The sequence below is a fragment of the Cottoperca gobio genome, chromosome 10 (assembly GCF_900634415.1).
Source record: "Cottoperca gobio chromosome 10, fCotGob3.1, whole genome shotgun sequence".
NCBI lineage: Eukaryota > Metazoa > Chordata > Actinopteri > Perciformes > Bovichtidae > Cottoperca > Cottoperca gobio.
Genome location: NC_041364.1, coordinates 24,797,716 through 24,823,579, shown reverse-complemented (window position 1 = coordinate 24,823,579; position 25,864 = coordinate 24,797,716). Strand labels below are relative to the sequence as shown.

Here is a 25,864-nt window from a genome sequence, read left to right as displayed (position 1 = left end):
TATTAACACAAATAGTTTTAATCCCGATTTTAACATTTTATTTCCTTTTCTTATACTTTATTATTCGCTTAAGGATAAAAATACACACAAACAGACTTATACACATGCATTAATGGGGAGATGTCAGAGCGAGGAGACTCCCCGACAGGCGACCCGAGCAGTCAGGGGTTCGGTGCCTTGCTCAAGGGCACTTCAGGAGTGTCCAGGAGGCGAACTGACACCTCAAATGTAGACTCTTGGTTGAATTCATCCTAGTATTAGGAAGCCTTGCTCACTTCTGCAGTGCAGGGCGGGAGAACTGGCACCTCTCCTGGTCCGATCAGGGACTTGAACCGGCAACCGGTTCCCAAGCCAAGTCCCTACGGACTGAGCTACTGCGATAAATGTTGTCAATGCAAATGTTTACGCACATCAGTCCTGTCTATTTTATGATTTCATGTATTCATTTTATTTTTATTCTTATTGTTTTTTAGAGGTCTATTGCATATCAGGCATATTTATTGATGCTCTTTTATCACTTTTGCATTATGCATTTTGTAGGCTTTAATGATCATATTCATATTTCATCTTATTCATTATAATTCATGTTATGATTTGTTTATGTGCTGCTACTATCTTGCCCAGGATACTCCTATAAAATAGATGACATGTTTCCAGGTTAGAATAGAATAGTACTCCCCAGTCAAACAGAACATTGCTGAAAAGCAACATTTCCGAATATTTGTTTTAATAATATAATAATAATATTTTCCCCTTGTTAAAGTCGATGTGTGTGCGTGTGTGTGTGTGTGTGTGTGTGTGTGTGTGTGTGTGTGTGTGTGAGAAGGGGGCAGGTATGGAGCAGATTTAAATTCTCCTCTCTGTCTCTTCTGTCTCTTGTGTCTTAATAAGGTAATGTTTGGAGATGGTTCACTGTTTACAGCAGCTGACAAGACTGTGCTATTAGTGAAGGCAACCAAGCATGGACACACACACACACACACACACACACACACACACACACACACACACACACACACACACACACACACACACACACACACTTACATTACTCTTACACATCAGAGGCACATCTTATATAAATCTCCCAGAGAGTGTGCTCGCAGTCTATTCCCTCATATGGACAAAGGTCCTGCCCACTAAACTGTACTGCTACATGCAAAGTAAAAGACTTAAACCTTTGAAATGTGCGAGGGATGGGGAAGGCAGACAACAGTGTTTGCGGTATTATTTTTAGGAGAACAAAAAGCAGTTAAACAGTTTGTTGTTGGCCCTGCGCTGGGGCTTCCAGGCTGAGCTTCCTCTTTGGTTGTGTGCAATGACGTGCACTCAGGTACAGATAGGTTCATTTAGAATTCATCTCAATCGTACTGGTGTCTTAGACAACAACTCTGTGATGTTACAGTTGAAGTTTATTATGTGCAGTTGACCACATGGTGAACTATGTTATTGGAAGAGGTGTTTCTTGTCTGTTCAGAAGTCTAGAAAGAGCAGATCAACACCATCTCAAATAATGAAAAGAACAATAAAGCTGAGTTTGTAGATGTCATCATTTATTGCAAATTTAAGATGTTCAGAAAAAGAACAGAGCAACAATATGCCTCCTACAAGTAATGACACTGAAAGAAAACAGATATTTTATAAGACTAAAGAAACGTGTCTGAGCTCAAAGGGACCCAAATAAAAGCAGCCATGTGATTAAGCACATTGATGTTCCCGTTTCATCAATTTGGAAAATAATGTTGCTGTAGGAAAGAAATAGTTCAGCCAGAGAGAGGAGGCAAGACATGGAGAAGAGAACAAAAAGAAGAAATGGAGGTGCAACGTGCAGTGTGGTGTTCTTACCTCACATTCATTCAGACCTCTGACCTCCAACGGTGCCCTCTCTTTCCTTCAATCAATATATGACATGGACTCTGATGTAAAGTATCCCATGACTAATCCCTTCTAAACATCAGATGAGAGTCCAGGTGGTGTAGAAACAGTGAAGTGTGTGACCTGACAGAAGCTGTTTAGTGTCACAGGAAGTCCAGTGGAACAGCAGGAGGCTGTGGGCAGTTTCACTCTGTATACATTTACTGACACACTGTGTGTGTGTGTGTGTGTGTGTGTGTGTGTGTGTGTGTGTGTGTGTGTGTGTGTGTGTGTGTGTGTGTGTGTGCTGTCTCAGAGACTAAGTATGAGTCCATCTTGCTGTACTCCACTACAACTTGTCAAAGCAGGAAGAGCAGAGATTAGTGGAGCCAGAATTAGAAGTGTGTGTGCAGGTAGATCTGCTCTGTTCCTGCTTGCATCTGCTTTCTGTCACCTCCACTCTGCTCTGGACTCAATCAAGGAATATTCTGAATTTAAGTTTCCAAAAATACATTCCAGAGCCAATTTCTAGAGCCAAAGTAATTGGCTCTCTACCATTCGAAGTAGCACACCACGACATGACATGGGAAACATACTGAATACACTCACGGGGTGTTTCTGTTTCTGTCAGCCCAGTTATCTGTGTTGCTGAATCCTATTTATTCTGTTCTGTCTGTTGATCTTTGCCTTTTTTCTAATTGTGTTTTCTATTTGTTGTATTGTCACGTCATCACACTGCCGTGTCTGTTATGTGTGGTTGTTTGCCTGTATTAAATAAAATAAATAAATAAGCGAAAGGTAAAACATGGATGTTTCAGCAGGTTGGAACACATTTAAATCAGGAAAGAAATCACAAAGTAACAAGGATCAAGTTGTATTTTGCGTATTTCAAGAATCATTATATTGATTTAAAGTGAAATAACCGTAACGATAGCAACCGGTGAGATATCCCCGAGGTGCAATGACAGCAGAGACCAAACAGGGGATGTGATGAAATATCCCCGAGCTGAGGGATGGATCAGTGGTGGAGAAGAGTGAGAGCAGGAAGAGCTGCTGACAGAATGATAATTATCTGATATGATTGACAGGTGGGTTATGTTTCTTGTGTGGTGGCACTGAGCAGCCACTGTGTTGTCAGCAGACACAAAGGCTGGCCCAAGCATTTTTGGGTCTTTTTGCTTAAGTATAGCTTCTCTTAACTATTATTTATTATTTTTAAGTAATAAGTTAAACTTTAGACTCAACATAGCTTTTCAAGGCTCCATACCCTGGAGTCCAGGGCCTGGACCTTGTTCACCAGATGTCCACACACAATGATTTAAACACTTCTACGTTTGCTGTGCGTATCTAAAGTCATTAGACCAGGGGTCGGGAACCTATGGCTCTTTCGATAATGCAATATGGCTCGTTTAACATTTTTTAACAAGTAATAAATAATTATATTGTGTCATTTTAAAGTAAAATGCTGTAGGTGAAGGTGTGTTCACACGTGTGTGCGTAGGTGCCGGAGCCCCGCCCGTCGCGAAACCGAGCAGAGGAGAAACTGAACAAAGCAAGCAGTAGACCGGGGGGGGGTCAAACTCAATCACAGGGAAGGCCAAACACGGTCCACATTTATTGAACAGGATACACATATTGGATAAAGTGCAAAAAGATATGGAACATATTTAAGTCAACTGCAAACGGATTGCTGAGCAGTTCAATTTAAATTTCTGAGCTGCAAAGTCTCTCAGTTGATCAGCAGAATGCAGTCGGGAACACAGCGGTGGAGATGGTTTGTCAATGTTTGGAAACACGCAGTGACCAAAGTTTCCTTCTGCATCTGAGTCTCCCACAGAAAGCTCGGTTTAGAAAGCTCTCACTGCATCATACATGTCCGTGATCACACGGCACTGAAGCTGCAGGTTTAACAGTGAGATGCTTCGTTATGTCGCATAAACAGTCCAGCTCACATCGTCCCAGAGATCTGTGGTGTGTTTCCCTTTGCTTTCCAAAAACTTTCATTTCATTCACACATTTAGATACTTCCTCAAATGTATTTTCCCGTGGTTGTGCCATGCATTGATGTAATTACCAAAACCGGCGGGCCAGTTATGACAGACATATGATATTTTCTATAATTGCCTTGAGTTTGACCCCCAAACGTGCACATAAATGAGATAAATAACGTAAGTGTTTAGTTTATTCCGTCAAAACCACCAACAGGGCACTATTTTCATTCCAATATTAGAATCCAATAATAAATGACACGGTCAAAAGTAAAATGATCGGAAATAAGGACATGTAACAAAAGTTATTTTCCATTATTTTATTTTTCAATGTGAAATAGTCTTGTTCTTTCGTTATAAACATATAAACACCATGGAAGCATATCGGCATCCATGACATCTGTACAGCTGTCAATACACAACAGAAGGCTGGACTCACTTCTGTCCATTCAACCTGCAAAAAGAATCGTCAGTTCGTATGATGGTGAACATTCACCGTTAGTTCATAATGACGTCGCTCATCTTTCTGAACATGTGAGGAACCCCCACATCTGAACTTAGATAATCAGTTCTATCCACTCCTTCACAGTCCTACAGGCCACTATTACTGTACATGACCAATGGAAGCTGAGGGGGAATCTTCAAGTAATCCTTAGCTATGAAAGTAAATTGTGAAAAAGAAAAACAGAAACAGTTTGATGGTTCATGTTACATCTCCTCTTAGTCAAGAAAGGCAAAGGGCAGACCCAAAATACTTTAGAACTGGGAGCCTCTCCGCCCGTCATGATATACGTCATTTCAATGTAGCAGTCTGAGTTCTATCCATTAAGGGCAGAGACTTGGATAAGGAGACTTTAAGAAGCAGTACATCACAGGCTGAGCACTCCGCTGCTGTGCACAAAGTCAGAATCAAACTCAATTTAAACATTTGCATCTTCCAATTTTGTGTATTACAGAATAGTTGAATTTGTTATGACTTCGTTTGCTGTATTGTTGCAATTACTCCACCTTGAAAAATGTTTGTCAGAGAGTCAGCTGTAGACTAGTGACACTTTCTGTATGAATGCATGTATGACAACACTAACACATCCTTCTTTCACAATCCCTCCTAGGGAGATGGGAATGAGAAAACTGGGAGGAAAAATCAGAATGTAGACCTCTGAGAACAAAGTCAGAAGTCTGAGGGGAAAAGGTGTACATAACACAGTCAGAATTATGCATCTATTCAAACCCCCTGAAGTTTCAGCACTTAAATCTTTCTCAAATGTTCCTAAATTGTCCTGATCCTCATGTTTATAAAAAAAAAAAAAAAAAAAGGAAATAAAACTTGCCATGGATCAAAAACAAACATAAGAAAAAAAGTGTCAAGAACAAATGAAAGCTACATATCTTCCTGGTTGACCAGCCAACCAGGAAGATATGTTTAGTGGCAACATCATACATGTACTGTACGTTCACTGTGAAGCATCCCGACTGACTGGACGTTGCTGAAATCCAACATCACAGCTTTAAATTGCACTTTAACAACACTGTGGTTTCATGTGGTCACCCTATTAATGCAAGCGGGCACATGAACTCACAATTGTGTATTTCTCTATGATGATGAGCAAAGCAGCTAAACGTAGCTTCAGATGTGTCCATTCTTATACTTATGTTTGACCAGAACCATCTAATCTAAAGCATTTTGTCTTGTCATTGGGAAAGCTCAAGGGAAAGTCAAACTGTTGTAGATCTTTGCAGCAGTTCAGTTCGCTCTCTTTATGCTGCTTACTCCGGGGTAACGACATCTCAACATAACAGAGCCATGTCGGACACGTTGCATTTGCATGGAAGTGTTGTGATTTGTGTCCAGGTCCGGTTGGTGGAGTGAGAATGTGAGCTGCACAAAGTAGTTTGATGGGCAGGAGTTTGTTCCCTGGCAGTGGGGCTTTCAGTCTTTCTCCAATAGACCTAACATGCAAAGATGACTGATACTTAGTACGAACATCAACCGTAGGTAAAGTTAATCAGCAACTGCTCCATTTCTGTCCAGCTCCATATGAATACTGAACATCTGTGTCTTCTCCATTTGATGCTTGCTGAGGTGAAATGCAAAGCCATTACACATATCGTCCACCATCCAGAGCCTTCTGCATGTGAAGGAAAAACGACAACTCCGAAGGACAACTTGAATTTAAAAGCATATTTTCTATGACATTTCTGTCTAAGGCCATTTCTGTCTGTGATTGGTCATGTGTGGTCATGTGTGGTACAGAGGTAGGCGGACTGTGGCGGTGGACAGATGAAAGATCAGACCCACAGCACAATCCTTCTCTGCATGAGAAGCAGCTGTAAACACGAGCTGTGCAGAACCCTGGGCTTAAGCGCCTCAATGATGGACTTATTTAGAACAGGACTAGATTAGAGACAGGCTTTTATTCCTAACCAAGTCATGTTGGAAGTTAACGTTATTTACTAAATTAAAATGTAGCTTATGCTGAATTTAACATTGAGCTCAAATAATAAGAAAATCAGCATCAGATATAAGTTGTGAAGCTCATCCAGACTAGACAGGTCTCTTTGAGTGAGGAGCTCAGGCAGTGCTGCAGGACTGCCGTCTGTTGGGACCCCTCTTGATGGACAGGAGTGTTCTGTGGTGTCTAGATGTAGTCATCGTCCACAGGTTCTCCTGGTGTATCACAGTGATGGAGGAATAGCACCACCACTCTCTGAAACACTCCTCTTTTGCTCTGTCGGCGCTCTGAGATCTCCTCCCCGATGGTCTCCATGCAGATGTCAGCTGACAGCTGGCCTTTACGCCTGGGTGCGTAGATGGTGGCTTACACACGACACAACAGAGAGGAAAACATTTCAAGTGCTTATATGATCTTTGTCAGTAACAGGAACAATTCAAAAATAATGAACATGTACATTTAGGGAACAACCACAGGGAGTGACTGCTGATAGGACAGATGTGTGTATTGACTGCACTCACTGCTTTCATCGTCCTCAAAGTCATAGCGGGCGTAGCTGTTGGGGTCAGCTGCTCTCAGAGTCCTCAGCCAGGGGAAGTCTGTTATCATGCTGTAGGGAGCGCCATCCACCACTCCTGAACAACAACATCCCAGAAGAAGGTTAGCTTTAAAGAAAAAGGTTTGAGGACTGTGCACCACACATCAGCTGCTTGGTTTGTTTCAGGTACGATCGTCAGTCTAGTAATCACACGCAACTTGTTTAGTTTAGTTATGCATCCAGAAGATTTGAAGCTTCACACAGTTTCTCCATGTCATTCATTAACGCACAGGAGACTCTTCTTCCACAAGGTGAACTGTGGCTTTACTAAAGTTATGGTTTAGAGAACACAGAGAAATGTTTAAATAATTTTACAACAAAACTATTTGTCAAAATACCTAATTTACTTCTTGAATAACCTTTTATTTATTTTTATCAATAAACCATGATTACAACCAGGTACTTTAATTTTATTATCCATCCATCGTCTACCGCTTATCCGGGATCGGGTCGCGGGGGCAGCAGCTCCAGTAAGGAACCCTAATCTTCCCTTCTCCGGGCCACATCCTCCAGCTCCGACTGGGGGATCCTGAGGTGTTCCTAGGCCAGTGAGGAGATATAATCTCTCCACCGAGTCCTGGGTCTTCCCCGGGGTCTCCTCCCAGCTGGACGTGCCTGGAACACCTCCCTAGGGAGGCGCCCAGGTGGCATCCTTACTAGATGCCCGAACCACCTCAACTGGCTCCTTTCAACGTAAAGGAGCAGCGGCTCTACTCCGAGTCTCTCACGGATGGCTGAGCTTCTCACCCTATCTCTAAGGGAGACGCCAGCCACCCGACTGAGAAAACCCATTTCGGCCGCTTGTACCCGTGATCTCGTTCATGACCCAGCCTTCATGACCATAGGTGAGGGTAGGAACGAAGATCGACCGGTATATTGAGAGCTTTGCCTTCTGGCTCAGCTCTCTTTTCGTCACAACGGTGCGGTAAAGTGACTGTAATACCGCCCCCGCTGCTCCGATTCTCCGGCCAATCTCTCGCTCCATTGTCCCCTCACTCGCGAACAAGACCCCGAGGTACTTGAACTCCTTCACTTGGGGTAATGGCTCATTCCCTACCCGGAGTAGGCAATCCACCGGTTTCCTGCTGAGAGCCATGGCCTCAGATTTGGAGGTGCTGATCCTCATCCCAACCGCTGCACACTCGGCTGCGAACCGATCCAGTGACTGTTGAAGGTCACAGACCGATGATGCCATAAGGACCACATCATCTGCAAAGAGCAGCGATGAGATCCTCAGGTCACCGAACTGCAACCCCTCTCCTCCACGACTACGCCTCGATATTCTATCCATGAAAATCACGAACAGGATTGGTGATAAAGCGCAGCCCTGGCGGAGGCCAACATTCACGGGAAACGAGTCCGACTTACTGCCGATTATCCGGACACAACTCTCGCTTTGGGCGTACAGGGATTGGATGGCCCTCAAAAGTGACCCCCTCACCCCATACTCCCGCAGCACCTCCCACAGTATCACCCGGGGGACCCGGTCATACGCCTTCTCCAGATCCACAAAACACATGTAGACCGGATGGGCGTACTACCAGGCCCCCTCCAGGATCCTTGCAAGAGTAAAGAGTTGGTCCGTTGTTCGACGACCAGGACGGAATCCGCATTGTTCCTCTTCAATCAGAGGTTCGACTACCGGCCGAACCCTCCTTTCCAGTACCTTGGAGTAGACTTTACCAGGGAGGCTGAGAAGTGTGATACCCCTGTAATTGGCACACACTCTCTGGTCCCCCTTTTTAAATAGGGGAACCACCACCCCGGTCTGCCAACCCCTAGGCATTGTCCCAGACTTCCACGCAATGTTGACGAGGCGTGTCAACTAAGACAGCCTCTCAACACCCAAAGCCTTCAGCATTTCATCAACCCCTGCGGCTTTGCCACTGTGGAGTTGTTTGACTACCTCAGTGACTTTCATCAGGGAAATTGACGATGATCCCCCATCAGCTTCCAGCTCTGCCTCAACCATAGAGGGCGTGTTAGTCGGATTCAGGAGTTCCTCAAAGTGCTCCTTCCAGCGGCCGATAACCTTCTCAGTTGAAGTCAGCAGGGTCCCACCCTTGCTGTACACAGCTTGGATAGTTCCTCGCTTCCCCCTCCTGAGGTGCCGGATGGTTTTCCAGAAGCACCTTGGTGCCGACCGAAAGTCCTTCTCCATAGCTTCTCCATAGCTTCTCCATAGCTTCTCTAAACTTCTCCCACACCCGCTGCTTTGCCTCTGACACGGCAGAAGCTGCCGCCCTTCTAGTCCTTCGATACCCTGCAACTGTTTCCGGAGTCCTCCCGGATAACATAACCCGGAAGGACTCCTTCAGTCGGACGGCTTCCCTGACCACCGGGGTCCACCACGGTGTTCGAGGGTTACCGCCCCTTGAGGCACCTAAGACCTTGAGACCACAGCTCATCACCGCAGCTTCAGCAATAGAGGATTTGAACATCGCCCACTCAGGTTCAATGCCCCCAACCTCCACAGGGATGGCTGAAAAGCTCCCCCGGATGTGTGAGTTAAAGATCCCCAGGACAGGGGCTTCCTCCAGACGTTCCCAGTTCACCCGCACTACCCGTTTGGGTTTACCAGGTCTGTCCAGAGTCTTCCCCCACCCCTTGATCCAACTCACCACCAGATGGTGATCAGTCGACAGCCCCTCTCTTCACCCGAGTGTCCAAAACATGCGGCCTCAGATCAGATGATACGATTACGAAATCGATCATTGACCTTTGGCCTAGGGTGCTCTGGTACCACGTGCACTTATGAGCATCCTTATGTTCGAACATGGTGTTTGTTATGGCCATTCCATGACTAGCACAGAAGTCCAACAACAAACGACCGTTCGGGTTTAGATCAGGGAGGCCCTTCCTCCCAATCACGCCTCTCCAGGTGTCTCCATATTTTTCCCACGTGTGCGTTGAAGTCTCCCAGCAAGACTACGGAGTCCCCTACTGGAGCCCCCTGCAGGGCTCCATTCAGGGTCTCCAAGAAGGCCGAATACTCAAAACTGCCTTTTGGGGCATAGGCACAAACAACAGTCAGAGTTTTCCCCCCCATAACCCAAAGGCGTAGGGAGGCGACCCTCTCGTCCACCGGGATAAACTCCAACGTAGCGGCGCTCAGCCGGGGGCTAGTGAATATCCCCACCCTGGCCCGACGCCTCACACCTTGGGCAACTCCGGAGAAGAATAGAGTCCAACCCCTATCCAGGAGTACGGTTCCAGAGCCAAGACTGTGCGTGGAGGTAAGCCCCACCAGATCCAACTGGTAGCGATCCACCTCCCGCACTAGCTCCGGCTCCTTCCCCCACAGAGAGGTGACGTTCCACGTGCCCAGAGCCAGCCTCTGCTGCCCGGGTCTGGTCCGTCGAGGTCCCTGACCATCACTGCCACCAGTCTCTGAACTCACATTGTGTTCTTATTAGGTGAGCAGTAGGACTGTATATAAGATGTCACCCATTGGTTTGTAGACTATGGTTTTGAAGCCTCAAGTTTGGCATTTTGCCTGCGCTATTTTGCTTTTATGGAACCATCAGCGACAGAAGAGGCTGGAGCAGTACAATCAAATGCGGAAAAATACATTTTTAGGAAATCAAAATGTTAAAATTAACTTTCATGAACTGAAAACCCACTGTGCAAGGGTTGAAGCTGTAAGAAGAAAACACAAAGAGCACCCGAAACCTGTCAATCACCAGTGTTCCAGTTCAAACCCAACAATACGGCCCTGCGACCGTTAAATGGCCTGAATGTGTAATCTGCTATAAGCAGAAAAATGTTTCGTGGATGTGAATGTGCATGGTTCCTTCAGTGAGGGTTAATGTAGGTGTGAGCGTATTACCCTCCAGTGTATAGATGTCCCGACCCCAGGGGTATTTGGGATACTTCTTCACATCCTCTTCCGTCCTTGTGGCCTCGGGGAAGAACTCGTACTTGATCAACTCTCTGAGAAAGAACACAGATCACTTACGATCATGTTCAAACTAACATTTGGCCTCATACTTGATCATTGACAATGTGAAAAGCTTGACTTTGCATTTCATTAGATTGGACAAGTTGTTTTGTGAACTCACATCAGTGCAACTCATTTTTGCCAACCCTGCCATTAATGCGCTGATCGCAGTTTAATCTTCTTCTGTCATTTGTCTTCTTTGGAGCTTTCTTTTTGTTTTGCTACATCCAATGTCTCCATATAATCCAGTCTCCATCACTAACCATGAACTCAATGCTAAAACATATTTAATTACCACCTCTGTGACAGTCAATAAAAACATTATAGGCATCTTAAAATATTTATTGCAGGGAAAACCGTTAGCTTTGGATTAGGCATTGTTAGCTTCGTTAGCCATTGTTAGCCTTCGTTAGCAATACCAGTATATTACCAGCATGATAACACAATGCGCAGTATGTTTTGTTTTGCAATACTAATAAACTGATAGATATTACTCACTGGCTGATGTTGGCTATGGTGTCCATCCAGCTGCGAATGCGAACCTTGTTGCGTATATTTGGAGGGTTGCTGAACTCGTGCACTATAGCGATGTGATAGGGATAGGGCCCCTGGAAGAGCTGGCGCTCCAATGCTACAGAGTCAATCTGATGAGAAGAGAGAGAAGTAACGAGATGGATTGTTCCAATGAGTGAAAGACTAAAAAAGGGAAGAGGAGAGACCATCAGCGATAAGTAGAACAATTACAACTGTATGGATAGCATGAGAAGGGTTTACCTTTGCTTGTTATCTTAATTTACTGCATAAAACTGATCTACCAACTGAAAGCTGCAAAACATTCCAACGGGTTAAAAACTAAATTCAGCTCGATGTTGTTGTTGATTGTTACTCAAGACACTTGCAGGAAAACTTTGTGCCACATGCAGACATGTGTAACATGTCTTAACGGCATACAAATGTAAATCTATTAATCCGTTGACTCTGCAGTATTTGGTTTGGTACAAGCTAAACTCTAAAAATAAATGTGTAGCAACATAGTTCTTTTTCCTATGATGCAAATAGAAAGCCTGTCCGAATTAAAATTCATTCAGATGCTGAAAGCAGTGTTTGTCATAGCCAGTGTGAATATTATAAAACAAAGCCTGTACATACATACAGCATAATGTGATCCGAGTGTAGTAAACAGTAGATACCGACATGTCCGCCCGTTCTTGCTCCGCCCGTATACTTCACATTGGGATGGCGACGGGGAAATGCTTGTTAAATTGCAAGGGATTTTTTTCGTTGCAATACTGCTTGAGTGGCCACTGAGACAAATAGTCAGCAGGACTGAGTGGCTGTGAGGTATCCAGCTCTCTTAATACATCCATGGTGAGGAAACAGAGTTGCCTTGACAGATTACTAACCTGGTGCATGGGGCGCATATAGATGATGCGGTTCCTCTCAGGAGGCATTCTCAGTATCTGATCCAGGACCTGTTCCATGTCCAACTTCTTACACTGAGCGTAATCAAACCTGTTGACTATGGGCGCACTTTCTACCCGCAGCTGCTTCAACACTCGACACCTGGTGGCTGCAGAGAGAGGGAGGACACAAACTGAGACGGAGCCCTTTGTGACTGAATGCACTCTGCACCTCTAACAAAGAGATTGTTGTATTCTTGCTAGAATGATTCAGTCACGGTATCCATTTTATTAAAATTGTTATGATTATTTATGTTTCCCTGACGATTCATCAGACCAATATTATCACTAGAATTACAAGCAAGTTTACCCATGTGACCCATGTGACCCATGCACCGAGGAACTGACTGCACTGGAGCTAACATCTTATCAAATATTCTAAAATTCAATAGTAGAGGGCTAACGGGTGTGAACGGGTGTAGCCTATACAATTTGATGCAGCTCGATATAAAGACGGCGTGCATATAAAACATATGAATGTGAGATGCACAGTTAGTGTTCTATAAACCAAATGAGTTGGTTTTAATATTTGTATGACTTTATTATATTTACCCCTTTAAGGTCAACATGGGTCATTTGTATTGGAGCTGCCTGGACCTTGTCCTCTAGTACACACCTTGCAAATTTCACATCTGTACTTTGGACAGTTTGGGCCACTTGTGTAATTTGTGGGAAAATAAAAATCGGAGCAAAGCTTATGCAAACACTCCATTTCCTCCAAGAGGTTTTATATGAGGACTATTAGTACAGCTTTAGTCAAAGTAATGCACAAACAAAACTGAGAAAAACATCCACACGAGTCATCAAATATCCTGTCGTTGTCGGTCCGTTACCATGAATGAACATCATCTTGGGGCAGTCTTTGAGGACCAGGTCAGTGATTCCACAGTTGGTCAGAGTGATGCCCACCAGGTTCTTACTCTTCAGAGACAAAATCTGTAGGAGCAAAAGCATCTCAGTACACAGGATACACAGGATACACAGGATGCAACTGTTAAAGCCAACGTTAACGTCCCCTCACATGTGCATCCTGGCACAATGGAGCTCACCTCACATTTCCATCAAAAACATTTACAACGGAAAAGCAGCAGTGTGACCATTCCATTGTTTAGACAATGACCTTAAGTCTCTCCCTCTGAGCCCACCTGCAACCCTTTGGCTCCCCCGAGGGGGCGAAAACCTCAATTATACTTCAATACTACTAATTATCACTTTGTAACAAGTTTACTATGTGAATCTTATCACGCACTATGTACAGTACATATACGTGCACACAGTATTCATCCCTCTTGGTCTTTGAATGACCGAGAATTACTATAAGACTTTAATGTCACAGAGAAAGCAAAGGTCTATAAGTTGGAGTGTGTGTACCTGTATGTGGTCATCCTCAGTGACCGGGTCCGATGTGCTGGTTGATTTGTCAGCCATTCGTTTCCTCCTCACTGCTACTCGAGGCCTGGCTCTTGAAAGATCTTAAAGATTACAAAAATATAATGTAAACACAAAAAAAAGCAAAACTTGGAGAGAGTTCATATTTAACTGTATCCAACTGCCAGATACAAGTAAACTATTTAGAACAGCTGGAGGCAAAGAAGTTAAAATCGTACCGATTTAGCATTTCACTCCCATAACATTGTCGACAGTTCAGTTGTACATGTGGGTGTTATGATTGTCGTGGCCTCACAGAGCTGAGGAGCGGGCTACAGAGGTACAATAGCTTCAGACACAACCAGCACTCACTCACGGGACATCACTTGAGGACATTGATCAGACTTCACACAGCTCCCTCTGGAGACGCTGTAGAACTCCTCAACACTAGTTGGTATACACTAGTACTTATACGGAGCGCCTTATAGCACAGTGGATAAAGCGCATTCCATATACCGCAAAGTCCCAGGTTCGATTCCAGCCTTGTGACCTTTGTTGCATGTCATACCCCATTTCTACACTGTCCTCTGCAAAATGAAAAGGAAATAATGGCCCAAAACAAAATCTTAAAATAAAAATGTGCGTACACCTCCTTCACTAAACACCTCACCTAAGAATGTATTTTTTATTAACACTTGCTTATTGGCGATCATAATCCCTTGTGTAGTTATATTTCCTCTTTCTGTGGATTATGTCACAGCAGTAGTTCTTGGGTATTCTACAGAGTGAATATGAGAGGTCACTGACCTTTGTGTTTTTTGTTTTTTTTGTCTTGTCCACACTTCTTTTTTCTTTATTATGTTCGAGCCTGATCTAAACATCAATGACCAAAGTAAGACAGAGATCTTTAAAGTGTGGGTAAGTTATACATATGTTATTTATATCTTCTATATTTGTCTCTTTGTCTTTAGAGGGGGGATATGGCTTGGTGAAAATACAAACCAAGCCTTTGAAAAGAAACAAAAACACTACTGTACTTGTATCGGTTGAACTCCCCTGAAGTGATGGTTAGTGGACATATTAAATGTGTTCCGTTTTCAGTCCTACCTGTCTCAGATATCAGCGACACAGAGGACATACGAGTGCAAGATCGCGTCATAGGTCGTCGAGGAACAAAGTCCTTGTCTCCGGCATGACCCTGCTGTGAAGCTGAACCGTTAGCGGAAGCAGATCCAGCAGGAGCAGATTGTCTCTCTCCCTGTCCAGGCAGCAGTGTTGGTCTCCTGTAGGCATGGGTTACAGCAGCACCCCTGGGCTCCAGAGTGTCCACACAGGCAGGAGCAGAGCTCTGCATCACCCCAGTCTCTGCTCCAGAGGGTGCCTCTGTGCTGTCACTAGTCCTGCCAGTTCCTGTTGCTCTGTCAGTGGTTGTGGTTGTGGTTGCTCTATGGGAGGTGCCCACCACCACCCTCCCACATCCTCCCACCTGCCTGGATGTGGCTGCTCCAGGTCCGACCCTGCCCACAGATCCAGTCAGCGGCCTCACACCGGTCCTTGCTGCTGCCGCAGCACTCCCAGTGCCCCGTACTGTCCCGATGTCAGCCACAGGTCTTGCAGTATTCTCCATAGCCTCAGTAGCAATTCCTTTAGCACTAGTCCTCCTGCTGTTGTCAGCAGCAGCCTTCATGTCTGCTTTGATCTGTTCACTTGTAACCTGGCAGCTCTTTTCACAGCTGCTTTCTAACAACTGAGCCTTTGTCAGATCTCCAGAGTCTGCCACTGATACAGCCACATTGTTGCTCCGCCTCAGAGGAGTCTTTCCTTTACCTGGAAACACACACACATTTATGTTACACAGGTGGCGTAAACCAAGCTCTTGTGTTTTTAACCATTTTCTTCTGTTGTTAGCCACATATTTGTAAACTGGAATTTTATTTTTCATTTACTTCTTTATTGAATAAGAAGGCCAGACTTTTTACCCTCACATACTGTAGCTGTTGGGTTACTGATCCCAGTCTATACCTACAACACAATGTGACATGTTATGGAAAGATCAGCAAACACACTGTTGTGACGGCTGGGTGTGATCTGTGTTGTGCTGACACCTTCTGTACAGGAAGCTGGCATTAGCCTTGAAACAAGACCTTCCTCTTCCTCACTGTCAGAGTCTGAGATGACCAGTGGGGGCTTTGGTACAGGTACACCAGCTGGTCTGCTCTGCTGGACTAAACCACTGGGACCTGGAAGTGGGAAGGACAGTAGACATCAAATAAATGAATAAGAAGAGCAGCTTTCTAATTTATAAAATGGAGAGTAAAAGTATAGGAGCAAGAACACTACGTTTGTCGAGACAGCTGTTGTCCTAAAAGGAAAAATCGCCCCCTTTTTATGTGGGTGTCCAATTAGTATTGATGGTAATTTGATCAATTCATTTCTCAGCCGGTGCTACTGTATAATGAGAACGCTGATACATCATGCTCAGAGCCAGGCCAACAAGTACCAGGATGCATCGCATGTGTGTTGGAAACATAACTAGTTTGAAATACAAGCAAAGAGAACAGGGAAGTTCTGTGTTTGAGAAAGCATCAAGACCCTGCACACCCCTGGTTACCCAGAGAAATACAAGCTGCAATAGCCTGTAGTTCTTCCTCGCATCAAACTACAACAAGTGACGGCGCTGGATGAAGTAGAACAGATTTTGTAGCCTTCTCCGTCAATAATGCACACACTGAGGAATGTATTGCTTCTATCTACTACATTTACCATCAACACTGATTGTACATCCACATAAAATGCAGCACATTTCTCTTTTGACTTCTGCTAATTTGTCAAAAAACTGCAGCTCCAAACCTGCTTGCTCTTCATCAGGAAGTCGTGGCGTTCCATCTGGACGACTGTGCCCTGGAGCTACGTCAGCTCTCACCTTCCCTTCTGCTCCTTTCAGCTCCATTTGATGCTCAGCCTCCACGTTCTCCTCCTCCAACATCACCTCCTCATCCTCTTCCTCTTCATCCTCCATCCCATTTACCTCTACTGGTGCTGTGAAAACATTGTTATTTACATGATCTCTCAAAATCTGTTGACCGATCGGAAAGCAATCTACTAAGCACACTGCTTTCAGATGTTGTGATGCATCTGGCTTTTAGGTGGCACAACAGTAACATGTCAAATTTAAATTGAGTGAGTAAGTCCTGAGTGACTCACTTTATCCAATAATCCCAGACATGGTGTGCTTCTTTCTCTTCTTCCCTTTCAAAGTTTGCAATATTTGCCCTTGCTATGTTTCTATGGAATGTTTTCTAAAGATTAATGGTTATAAGTTGAATCAAAGTTAAGTCAATTGCACATTTAAATGTAAACAAATAAGGGTTCTTAACACCCAAAGTCCATGATGGTAATGAGCTGCTGTGTTATCCTTGCTGCTGCTCCACTGACTAAGAATGCATTTGGGACTTACCGATGTGCTGCTGCCGTCTTTGGTTGTTGTTGTTGATGTTGTTGACGTTGTTCACATTGTTGACGTTGTTGGCGTTGTTGACGTTGTTGGCAGGTGGAGGACCAGGAGGCAGGTTGGGCTCATTATTGTGGTGGTGGTGGTTGTTGTTGTTGTCATTGTCATTGTTAGAGTTCTGGTTGCTGACCAATGCAGAGGAAACACCAATACCAGTTCCTGCACTCAGGCCCACCCTGGCACAGCCCTGTCACACACACACACACACACACATAATGCAGAATATGCATCAGCACATATACTCACGTTATTGGGCAGATCAGGCATCACATTAACGATTCACTTTAAATAAGATCTGTTGTTTAGTCTATTCAGTGCCTCCCCTTTTAATTACATTCCCTCAGCCATGGTGGGCTAGTCACTATTAATGCCTTTTGATGTGAAGTGGTCGGGGTGACACTGTAATTGTTGACAATGACATGGAAAAACCACAAGTGTTTTTTCTAAATTTAGAATTAGACAGGAGGAAAAAAAAGGCAGCTGATGTGGAGCAATCAGTAAACTAAAAGGCAAAACTCTAAACCTAAAAAAATATAAGGCAAAACTCCCTTTGCAAGTTCTTTACAGCAACAATAGAAAGCATCCTGACTGGAAACATTACAAATTGCCATGGTTAGTGCACGAGCCAGTATATAGTTAAGCGGTGGAGGGTAAAGGTGGAATTCTGAGACATATATTCCAGAAAACGCTGTGAGCATATCTGAGATACATGCATGTTAAAAGGTGTGTTTATACACATACTGTATACCTTGGGTGGTTCTCTGAACATCTGGTCCAGACAGATAAACTCCAGACTGGGAAGTAACTCTATGAACTGGGAGAAGGATTCCAGTTTGATGGCATGACAGCGAACCAGAGTGAGATCGACAAGACGACTCCATCTGGACTGATCTGAGGACAAACAGGCAGAACATAACAGCTCGACAGAGCACTACAGCAAAGATGAAAGACAGCAGCAAAATGTATTAAATGAGAGAAGCTGACATTAATATTCAGTGTGTGACATACTTTAGGAAAGTGAGTGTGTCGTACCTGTGATCCAGTGGTGAGGGTTATGCAGGTGAGGACAATTGTAGATGAGCAGGTATTTAATATTAGTGAACACCTCGTTCACCACCTTTATGCCGATATCAGTGATGATGCCGGGGTTCTCGATGACATCAGCCAGACCATACTTCACCAGCTCCGAGTGGCTCATCTTACCTACACACACACACACACACACACACACACACACACACACACACACACACACACGAAATTGAACTTGCAACTTTATACGAAGAACTTGAGATTTCTAAACGTTTAATTGATCACAATGTGTTGCAAATTGTCAGAACAAAACAAACTGTCACAAATTTGTGCACAATGTTTAAGAAAAGCTGAGGCAAGTTTAGTCATTTGGGACACAATAATCACAACGCAGTGTGGAGAGCCTGGTGGTCTGGCATTTCAGATAATAAATAACACATTACCAAAAACAGTGGATGAAGTACAGGACAAGCACAGAGTTTATTTTAGGGACGGAAACATGATCAGTGTTCTGAGCCTGGTGATGATATTTGAGAGAAGGAACTCACATTGCAGCAGGAACTCATCCACGTATCCCAGATGAAGCGTCTCAAACTGAGGAAACTCTAGTTCAGCCATTTTGAGAGCTGAGAAGACGCCATCTTTAGTGAGTGACGGCTGGATACGCAGCTCATGAAGTCTGTTAAACACACAGAGACCGTGTCATTAAATGTATGCATTTATGTCGCTCCCTATTAAGCCATTAAAACTACATTCTGCAACTGATTCTGCTGTGAAGTTAGAAACATCTGAGTGAATGTGAGTTTCTACTTCCATGGTAACCTGGGTGGCCTTGCCACATACTGTAGTATGAACTTCTTTCTTACTATATGTTGTCCGTTTACTCTTTACTCTGTTCAATGACATTTGCATTTTGCTTTAAAAACATAAGCTGGACATGGACACGTGTTGTCCTTTCAGTTAGTTGAATGAATCGGTTGAGCACCTGCGTGCAGCAGTGATGATGAGGTAGCCCAGGTCCACTTCCAGAGCGTTCTTACAGGCTCCAAACACAATGGTGTGGAGGTTCCGAAATCCTCCTGGCGATACACATACATAATACCACAAGAACAAACAAAACATATTCAAACTTTAAAAATCTATCAAAAGTGTTGGCTTTGAGTTCATTTGCCAGCATTTTAGTTTGAAATCTGAAATCCCAAATGGTATTAAGAGGACCCAAATCATCCGTCCTAACAAGTACAAATGACAGCTGAAATTATTTCATTCTGAATAACAGAGCAAAAACTATTTGTATGACATAATGTGTGCCCCCTTTTATTCCCTACAGTCCTCGGGTATAAAATCCTAACCCACATAAATATGTCAGTGTTTCTAAAGAAGGACCTGAACTATTTGTGCCACACAGATGAAAGCAATGCAGTGTGTCACCATACCCGCCCACTTAAGCAGTAATCTGTTAAAACTTCCATGGGTACAGGACGTAACTGATACTTTTATAAAATACATATTACTGTGGTAAAACAAACCTTAGGCCCGGACTCACCGCCTGACCCCTCAGCCCTGACCCTTCAGCCCTGACCCTTCAGCCCTGACCCTTCAGCCCTGACCCTTCAGCCCTGACCCCTCAGCCCTGACCCTTCAGCCCTGACCCTTCAGCCCTGACCCTTCAGCCCTGACCACTCAGCCCTGACCCCTCAGCCCTGACCCTTCAGCCCTGACCCCTCAGCCCTGACCCCTCAGCCCTGACCCCTCAGCCCTGACCCCTCAGCCCTGACCCTTAGCTGACCACCTCGCAGAGCAGCAGCTCACACAAGTCCAAAGGAGTTGCTGCTACAGTCAGTCCTAACTTTACACACTGATGATGATTTTGTCTTTGATAAAGGCCATCAATTAGAGAATTAAATAAAACATTGTTACACTTTCTCCCCTTAAATATTCATGCTTTATAACCATAGTTACGTTTTATAATCACTTATATCTCATAATTGCTAGTCACTCAGTGACATTTCTTTTTGCAAGTCCATCTCTATAATGATTATAAATAACAAACTTATAATGCATTATATGATTATCATGCACTATGAAAAGATTATAATGTATTTAAACTATGGGAATTATAATACATTATGATCCCTGCAAAGAAATATTATTATTATTATTATTATTAATTTAAAAAAAGTATTATGATATTTGAACTTATAAGTCATTATGAAATGCTGCATAATGTGTTGTGATTATCGTCATAAAATTATATGAATATGTATGGGGGTGTGCAATGTAAAAAAATAGTAATTATTTCTACAGATTGAAGGTGAAGTTGTCAGTTATGTAATATTGCTGGTATGATGTAGATATGACCATTAACACATCATTTTTGCACACAAGCTGCTCAGGTGGGCGGTGTGGCTCGGGCAGTGAGTCTGTTTTAACAGGTGCTCTCCTCACCTGACCTCCAGCTGTCCTCCACCACATGTTGGATCAGCCCTCCGAGGAAGGGAACCCTCACCAACTCCAGCTGCTCCAGGTTCCGGGCTGATGCTAACCCAGTAACCAGGGGAACGTATTTGAGGGAGTTGGTTGGCCCTGCACAGTTCCGCATGACAAAGGTTCTCAGGCTCACACACAGAAAGTCCTTAAACGGCTGTGGTTTGGTGAGGCGGACCCACTTCAGGTAAAGATGGCGCAGCATGGACACACAGGGGATCTCTGGGACATTCACACCTAGAACAAACAAACAAACACTATGTGAAGTACCTCAATACAGTATTTTCAAACTGAGCCAACAGGAACACTCTTCAGGCCTGTTCATCACACACCCACAGGATGAAGCTGATTTACATCCAGTATTTCTGATTAGTTTACTGACATGTGGAGGCAGTAACAGGAACTTTAAGTTGGTTGTGATTCTACTCACCCACTAGATGTAGGGTCTGGATCTTTGCAGTGATGGGGATGGTCAGTTTGTTCTCAGCAGGAATGGGAAAAGCCCCGTTACGGTTGCGGAACTTTCCAAGTATATGAACCTGGGGCATGTAGTTCCATATGGCTTCCACCAGCTCTAGGTGGGACGTCTCCACACCCTGCAATTAGCAAAAAGGTTGTAAACATCATAATTCAAGGTCCACTTACCAGCTTTTTTCATTCAACACATGTTGCGGTTCTCCTAAGTAGATAGAAAGTAGAGTAGAGTAGAGATAGAGAAGTACAGTGCTTAGCTGTAATGGCGACAGCTTACTTCACATCTCCATCCAGTGAGGAAGACACTCGCATACAGTTGAAAGGTTTGGAAAAATGTAGTAAGTGACTTACGACATGTAAATGTAAAAAGGTGTTTCTCGCTGAGAGACAGACGCTTCGACTCTTCATTTAAATTGTATCCATAATAAAAGTCAATGGGATCAAGAAAAAAGTTGTTTTTGGTCCATTTTGTTGTTTAGATCTACAATTAACACATTTTTAAATAGATGGTAAATCAGAAAACAAATAAAGTATAAAACTTGGGAGTGATGCTCTTCAGCGATGTTGACGCTCTTCAGACTTGAGCCACAGGACACCGCGAGTATGCAGCTTTGTAATACAAACAAACGCTACAGAAGGTAATTTCACTGGTAAAACACCAACAACCACAACTGTCCACACCATCAGTGTGATCATTTGGTACAGTTGGGGGATAGATTGCTCTCGGCTGCAGTAGGATATCATCCTCACACAACATACTGACCAACAGATTGGGACAGGCTTGTAGTGCCTCCAGGACTCCAGGTATACTGAAAGCCTCGTAGCCTCGGACTCGTCTCCTCTCCAGGTATCGAGGGTGGAGGCCATATAGCTGCTCCAGATCTGGCATCTTCTTCAAAAGGAGCAGAAAACTGCCGTCTGTAAAGCCTAAACCAGACAAATTAAATAAACTCAGACCCTTTTCTCAATATAGGTTCAAATCAGCTGAAGGTTGCTCATGCATAAAACATGTTTACATTAATTGTGCCATTTACAAAAGGTACATAATTAGTACATCGGTCTAAATACTCTAACCCGTGAAGTCAGGACAGCAGTCACTGCCCATCTTTCACCACAGGCTGAAGAACTCCTCTTCAGACTGCACCGCCACATCACACAACTGACTAATGTCTCATTTCTCATTGCAGTTGTACTGCAGCACTGAACACTCAGTTATTTATTCATTTGTTAGAGATGCAGTGGTCATGCTGCAGCTCTTACCTGAAGGCATGTACTCCCACCAGCGACCCGCACATAGATCCACCACCTTGACCACTCGCAGATACAGAGTTACAGCTTCCCGAAGCTTTCTGGACAGACACTCCATACACATGATGTCCTTCATGGGAAGGTACCTACAAACAAATCAATGTTTGAACTTTCAAAACCTTTCGCACCATAGGTGTAACTCTTATTTCTGTAAAGTCAACTATGGTAGGGTTGGATCATATAGAACATGAGATTATGTCAGATGTTTTATAATAATGTTAATGTTTCAGTAGCTGTCCCTTTAATATCTCTGGGTGTACTCGACTACTGTGGCAATGTTGCAAATCAGTAAGCAGGACTGCTTTAGAGCATGATTGGATTTTTTTATATGATTTTCAAGTATATCAGACAATTATATTTAAATAAGGGGAAAATTTCAACTGTGATATCACCTGTGTCCTTACTTGTACACAGTCTCACCCATGGTGCTGACATCCTACTCATGGCAATGGTCATAGATGACAATGAAAGGTGTAGGTGGAGGGCAGTGTACCTGAATATATGACAGAGGACTTCATGGGACAGCTCATTGATGTAGTCTTTGGGCTCACTAGGTCTCAGGAGCAGTTCCCCTCCACCGCTGCCCACTACAGGCTGGAGTTTAGAGGCCTTCCTCCTCGGACCCATTACGTGTGCGTCACTGCCCAGGCTTATAGACATACACACACACTTCCTCCCTCCTGCAGGAGGCGCTATTTCCTAAGCATGAACCTTAGTTCTGGACAAACATCACAGAGGAAGACAAGTTATTGGTAGTGAGGGAAGAGGATACAGAGACAGTATTTTGCCTTATTTCCTGTCTCATCAGGTGACCTGAAAGTTGAGTCATTTCATCATGCGATGCTGAAAATCCCTGTGTGTCGGGTAGAACTGTACATGTGAGCTATATCATTTCTACTTTCCCTAAAACATTTTGGTTACTAAATGATTTCTACACATTATAAGACACTCATCATAACCAGGATTATTAAATATATTTGCAAACATAATATCTATAAATATTTGATACATTATAAACACCATGCCGTGTCTGAGCAGTGATATCTACTGGTCAAACTGGTCTGACTGATCAGAATGCAGATTTTAATGCATGTGAAGATATTTTTCAAACAGTTCATTTTTGGAGGTGGAAACATAAAGAGGCTTTATGTGGAAGGACATCAAATAATAACTATAGTGATGGCAGTGATAACTGTGCACGCTTATTAATAGTTGGATATTACATCACACTATCTGTGCAATTACAAAATGCAAGGCATCAAAATATGCTTGAGAGCTGGCAACACCTACAGACCGACAGCTGATCCAGCTCTGCCGTTACAATCAGAAACTCACTTCGCTTCAGTGGACATTGTTTCACTAAAAATGTGTTTCCTCAATTCCTCTATCTTTTTTTTCCCCTTGCATCTCTACGTCACATCTTACATGGGAGAGACTTAGACGTGACAAAAAGATGCAAGTGAAGAAAACAAAGGCATTTAAGACAAATGAGAAGCACACACAGAGTAGGTTACATACTTACTAGTATCCCGGTTAATAAGCTGCGTAAGTCTGTGAACATATTCAGGATAAGATGTTCATGCAATATAGGGTCTTCATCTCCCTTTATATGTGATTATGATGACATTATCCAGGTTTCTGACCACTGTCTGCTGCAGCCTGCCAGTCTCTATCATCACTCTCAAGATCTCAGCAGTTGCCTGACACACAACTGTGTTTACCAGCTGCTCAGTCAGTAACTTTATCTTGTTTAAATTTAGTCATATCTATTGTGCAGCAGTTTGTGTTAAGAAATCATTAAACACGAAGGGATTTGAGAAGTTTTTCTTATGGATTACCTTATTTATTTTTATTCAAGAGGTAACTTAGTGTCAGGGCTGAACGTCACAACAGCTGCACATATTAACGAGAGTTGTGTAAACACAAGTACTTGGAAGTTGTGTGCTTTTAGCTAGTGTCAGTCACGTTACTTCGTTTTAGGGCAATAGGTGAAATGTAAAATTTAACAACTCACTAATGACAAGGTATGTAGTAAATGAATGTCACTTCTGCCATGAAGCTTTGAGCAAAAACACTAAACAGCAGTATAGATATGTGTTAGCTAACTGACAAACGACAGCACTTCTGTTTACGTGTAAGTGACCGTTAAACGTTTACTTACAAAGTGAGAACTAACATTAAAACTGAAGAAGCTCCATTACCCCACACCTGTCACACTCATTCAACGTTGTCATGCTATAAAGTTCAACCTGGTCTTTGTCAAAGCTAGCTTACTAGTTAGCATAGCCGTAGCTAACATTGTACACAAAGACAAAACCACAAAAGTAAACAATACAATAAGCACACTGGCTAAAACTGTTTCGCCTTTAACAAGGCATCGGTCAGGGCAATGATTCTAACCTACCAGCATTTTTCAATCAAAGTCGCTATGATGTTGGTCTTCAGGCATCCTGTGAGTACAGCAGATGCTAAAGAGTTGCGCTCTATCACTTCTTGTTCTTCTTGTTCTTCTTCTGTGTGCTAATTGGCGGATCGCAAACCAACATAAAAGGTGCATGCCGCCTCCTACTGTATCGGAGTGTTAAATCGCCCCTCCCTGAAGCTACTTCAATCACTTCATTATGATGTGCTTTTGGGACCTTCTCTAATAAATCATCTGCTTGTTAATTTCCTTTAACACCCATGTGAGCAGAGACCCAGCAAAACTGTACCTGTAGCCCAGTGGTTCCTTAACCAGGGGTCCTCCATTATCTGCCCATCAGGTAGAAATGAGAGAAATGTTGTTGGATTTAAGAAGGATGCAAGTGATGGCAAATTACTGGGACAATTTGCAGGGACACAATGATTCTCACCCCACAAAAGGGGTGTTGCAGGAGGGCTGGGAGAATGGGAGGTATCAGAGGGATAACTTTGGAGGGAATGACATTGGAGTGTTTGATCTTTGGATAAGCCCGTCAGTAGATTATATGGTGGTGGCTCCATAGATGCTTGTGTAGTTTGATAAGTGCATTCGACTATCATGTAATGAAAGAGTGTTGTGATTTTACACAGATTTAAATGGATGGTGCAAAGAAACATTTAAAAAAATATTTTTAAAGCTAGCTGATTGATATGCTCAGACTCATAATCAGCACGAATAATTTAAAGGTATTTCCATTCAGATAGCCGTCAAGATGAAAACCTTTGGTCTGTTGTAAGGAATAGCAAATTCAGGGAGGTCAGGTAACATTTCTGTGGGTTCCAGCGTGTGCAGGGGTGAGGGGGAATGAGAGGGCGGACGAGTTTGGCAAAGAGGGCTTTTAAGAAATTAAATATACCAGAACAGCTTATTACTCATAATTAATAGTAGAAAATAAGAACAACCCCAGGTTTCTTTTCTGCACTGTAGCCA

The 25,864-nt window shown here is 43.5% G+C and overlaps 1 protein-coding gene across 3 annotated transcripts; it reads right to left on the bottom strand.

Annotated features, from left to right (window-relative positions):
* Positions 1–4,147: 4,147 nt before the first annotated feature.
* Positions 4,148–25,004, bottom strand: fbxo38 (F-box protein 38). Of its 3 annotated transcripts, none has more exons than XM_029441755.1 (21): positions 24,878–25,004; positions 22,967–23,191; positions 22,426–22,559; positions 21,929–22,092; positions 21,122–21,287; positions 20,653–20,928; positions 19,190–19,283; positions 18,753–18,883; positions 18,205–18,375; positions 17,921–18,063; positions 17,119–17,359; positions 16,512–16,700; positions 15,728–15,901; positions 14,769–15,488; positions 13,665–13,765; positions 13,127–13,229; positions 12,237–12,403; positions 11,332–11,477; positions 10,723–10,826; positions 6,817–6,930; positions 4,148–6,660 (listed from the first exon to the last, which is right to left on the bottom strand). In XM_029441755.1, the coding sequence occupies exons 2-21, from the start codon at positions 23,131–23,133 to the stop codon at positions 6,482–6,484; spliced, it is 3,684 nt and encodes a 1,227-aa protein (XP_029297615.1). In that variant the 5' UTR covers positions 23,134–23,191; positions 24,878–25,004; the 3' UTR covers positions 4,148–6,481. The 3 variants fall into 3 exon arrangements, with proteins under 3 accessions (XP_029297615.1, XP_029297616.1, XP_029297617.1); XM_029441756.1 differs by having other exon boundaries at positions 15,767–15,901; XM_029441757.1 differs by having other exon boundaries at positions 6,496–6,673.
* Between the last annotated feature and the right edge of the window lie 860 nt (positions 25,005–25,864).

What these genes read in the sequence shown, in the direction of transcription:
- fbxo38 (XM_029441755.1), bottom strand. Translation starts at nt 23,133, where the DNA reads ATGTCTATAAGCCTGGGCAGTGACGCACACGTAATGGGTCCGAGGAGG. An exon ending in CCAGACCCTACATCTAGTGG is followed by an intron (nt 20,929 to 21,121) that starts GTGAGTAGAATC and finishes TGTTTGTTCTAG; the next exon opens with GTGTGAATGTCCCAGAGATC. An exon ending in CAAGATGATGTTCATTCATG is followed by an intron (nt 12,404 to 13,126) that starts GTAACGGACCGA and finishes CTCTCTCTGCAG; the next exon opens with CCACCAGGTGTCGAGTGTTG.